Here is a 2,329-nt window from a genome sequence, read left to right on the forward strand (position 1 = left end):
GCTGCCCATGCTGCTGGCCAGTGCCCCCAGCTGGGACTGGGGCTGCCTGCCCGACATCTACGCCCTGCTCAGCCAGTGGAGCTCCATGAGCCACCAGGACGCCCTGGGGCTGCTGCACGCCACGTAAGTGGGCTGCGGGGACGCGCCCGTGCCGTGTGGCGGTGGCAGGAGGTGTCACGATCCGTCCCCAGGGAACGGGCGTTGTGATGGTTCCTTGGGGTGATCTCAGGGTGCAAAAAAACCCACACGGCACAGGGGGTTTGCAGTAATGATCAGAAAAAATGCACCTTCATTGAATGACCACAGCAAAACGCGATAGAGGGATTGAGGGAGAGAAAGATAGAGAAAAGAGAGAGAGAGGGGGATATAACTACCAAACATAGAGACAAAATCCTTTGGTCCAGTCCAGTCGAGGATCTGCCTGTTACATCGGGGAGATCTCAAAATCTCTAGCTAACTCAGAGGTTTTTATTATGATAATTCTATCGAAAATTGTGAGGGAGGGGAAACAGATACAATAAGGAATAGATGTAACAGGTCGTCCATGCTCTCAGCAGTAAACGAGAGCCATTGTCTTCTTGGCCCAGCGGTCACAACCTGCAGGCAAACATCTCGCTTTGGTCAGCTTGCCTCGCCCATACACCTGCCCCGGGCTGGGGGTTTCAGTCCCAGTCCTTGGAAGGAGCAGAGGGGCCTTTTCACATGGGGGTTCCATGTCTCAGTCCTTGATGGAGAGGCCCCTTACATCTCAGTCTGTCTGTCATGGTGGTTGGAAAACAGGGGAGGGTCTTCTGTGGGGGGACCACCTGAAACTCAGGAGAAGTCCAGCCAGGCTGAGAGGTGGGACAGCTCCCAAGGCTGTTGTTGCATAAAGGGCACGGTGCCCTCTTCTTTCTCATTGGGCTCAGTGTACAGCAAACAACACCTGTGAAAACAATGACTCAGCAATGCTCTCAGATCTCAGGGCCTTGTTGGCATGTGACTTTCTCCTTCAGAGCCAGAGATTCTAGACGAGGGGGGTCTTCTCTTCAGTGGTCCCCAAATGATGATCGTGAGGCAGATGAAGGAAAATTCAGACAGACTCTCGCAGGAGGGCACTGTCACCCCATGGCATGTGTCCTGGCTGCAGGTTCCCAGACCAGGAGGTGAGGAGGACGGCCGTGCAGTGGATTGACTCCATCTCGGACACGGAGCTGCTGGATTACCTGCCCCAGCTAGTGCAGGTGAGTGGTGGCACCGGGATGTGCCACGGGGCGCCCGCCGGTGCCACCGCGCCCCTGTGACACTGTCCCCTGTGCAGGCCCTGAAGTACGAGTGCTACCTGGACAGCCCCCTGGTGCGCTTCCTCATGAAGAGGGCCATTTGTGACCTGAAGATCACCCACTACTTCTTCTGGTGGGTTTGGGGGGCTCTGGGGGCTCTGGGGGCACCCTGAGGCTGGCCTGACCCTGAGTGTCCCCAAGCCAGGTGGGACCCTGATGCTAGCCTGACCCCACCTGTCCCCAAACCGGGCAGGACCCTGAGGCTGCCCTGGCCCCAAACAAGTGTCCCCAAACCAGAGGGGACCCTGAGCCTGGCGTGTCCCCAGCAGGCTGCTGAAGGATGGCCTCAAGGACTCGCAGTTCAGCATCCGGTACCAGTACCTGCTGGCAGCGCTGCTGTGCTGCTGCGGGAAGGGGCTGCGCGAGGAGTTTGACCGGCAGTGCCTGTTGGTCAGCACGCTGGCCAGGTTGGCACAGCAGGTCCGGGACGCCGCCCCATCCGCCCGCCAGGTGGGTGCTGGGTGCTGGGAGGGGTGCAGGGGGTGCTGGGTGCCAGCCCCGGTCCCCACTCACCCCTCCTGTCCCATGCCCGCCTTGTCCCCTCATGTTCCTACCCTATCCTGTTCCTACCCTATCCACCCTGGGTTTTGCCCACTATATCCCATGCATACTCCATCCCATGCTGACCCCTTTGCGTGCCCACCCCTCTCTATCCCATGGTCACTGTGTTCCTTGCTCATCCCATCCCATCCCATCCCATTCCCATGGATCCCATCCCATCCCGTTTCCATCCCACCCTATCCCATGCCCATCCCATCCCCATCCCATTCCCATCTTGTCCCTTGCCCATCCCATTCCATTCCATTCCATTCCATCCCACCCCATTCCAATGGATCCCATCCCACCCCATTCCCATGGATCCGATCCCATCCCATTCCATCCCCATGGATCCCATCCCATTTCCATCCCACCCCACCTTATTCCCACGGATCCCACCCCCTAGGCCATCCTGCGCGAGGGGCTGGAGGACGTGGCGCAGTTCTTCAAGGCCCATGGCTCGTGCCGGC

At 58.9% G+C, this 2,329-nt stretch overlaps 1 protein-coding gene across 1 annotated transcript in view; it reads left to right on the plus strand.

Annotated features, from left to right (window-relative positions):
- Positions 1–2,329, plus strand: part of PIK3C2B (phosphatidylinositol-4-phosphate 3-kinase catalytic subunit type 2 beta) — a gene marked incomplete at its 5' end in the record, with an annotated part of 23,026 nt that overhangs the window by 15,729 nt on the left and 4,968 nt on the right. Inside the window, 5 exons of the mRNA XM_031065107.1 lie at positions 3–123; positions 1,130–1,223; positions 1,301–1,395; positions 1,592–1,772; positions 2,266–2,329. The exon at positions 2,266–2,329 is cut by the window's right edge and continues 1 nt beyond it. Of these exons, the coding sequence (XP_030920967.1) occupies positions 3–123; positions 1,130–1,223; positions 1,301–1,395; positions 1,592–1,772; positions 2,266–2,329 (555 nt within the window). The remainder of the gene's footprint in view (positions 1–2; positions 124–1,129; positions 1,224–1,300; positions 1,396–1,591; positions 1,773–2,265) is intronic.

Source organism: Geospiza fortis, unplaced genomic scaffold (genome assembly GCF_000277835.1).
Source record: "Geospiza fortis unplaced genomic scaffold, GeoFor_1.0 scaffold71, whole genome shotgun sequence".
Lineage (NCBI taxonomy): Eukaryota > Metazoa > Chordata > Aves > Passeriformes > Thraupidae > Geospiza > Geospiza fortis.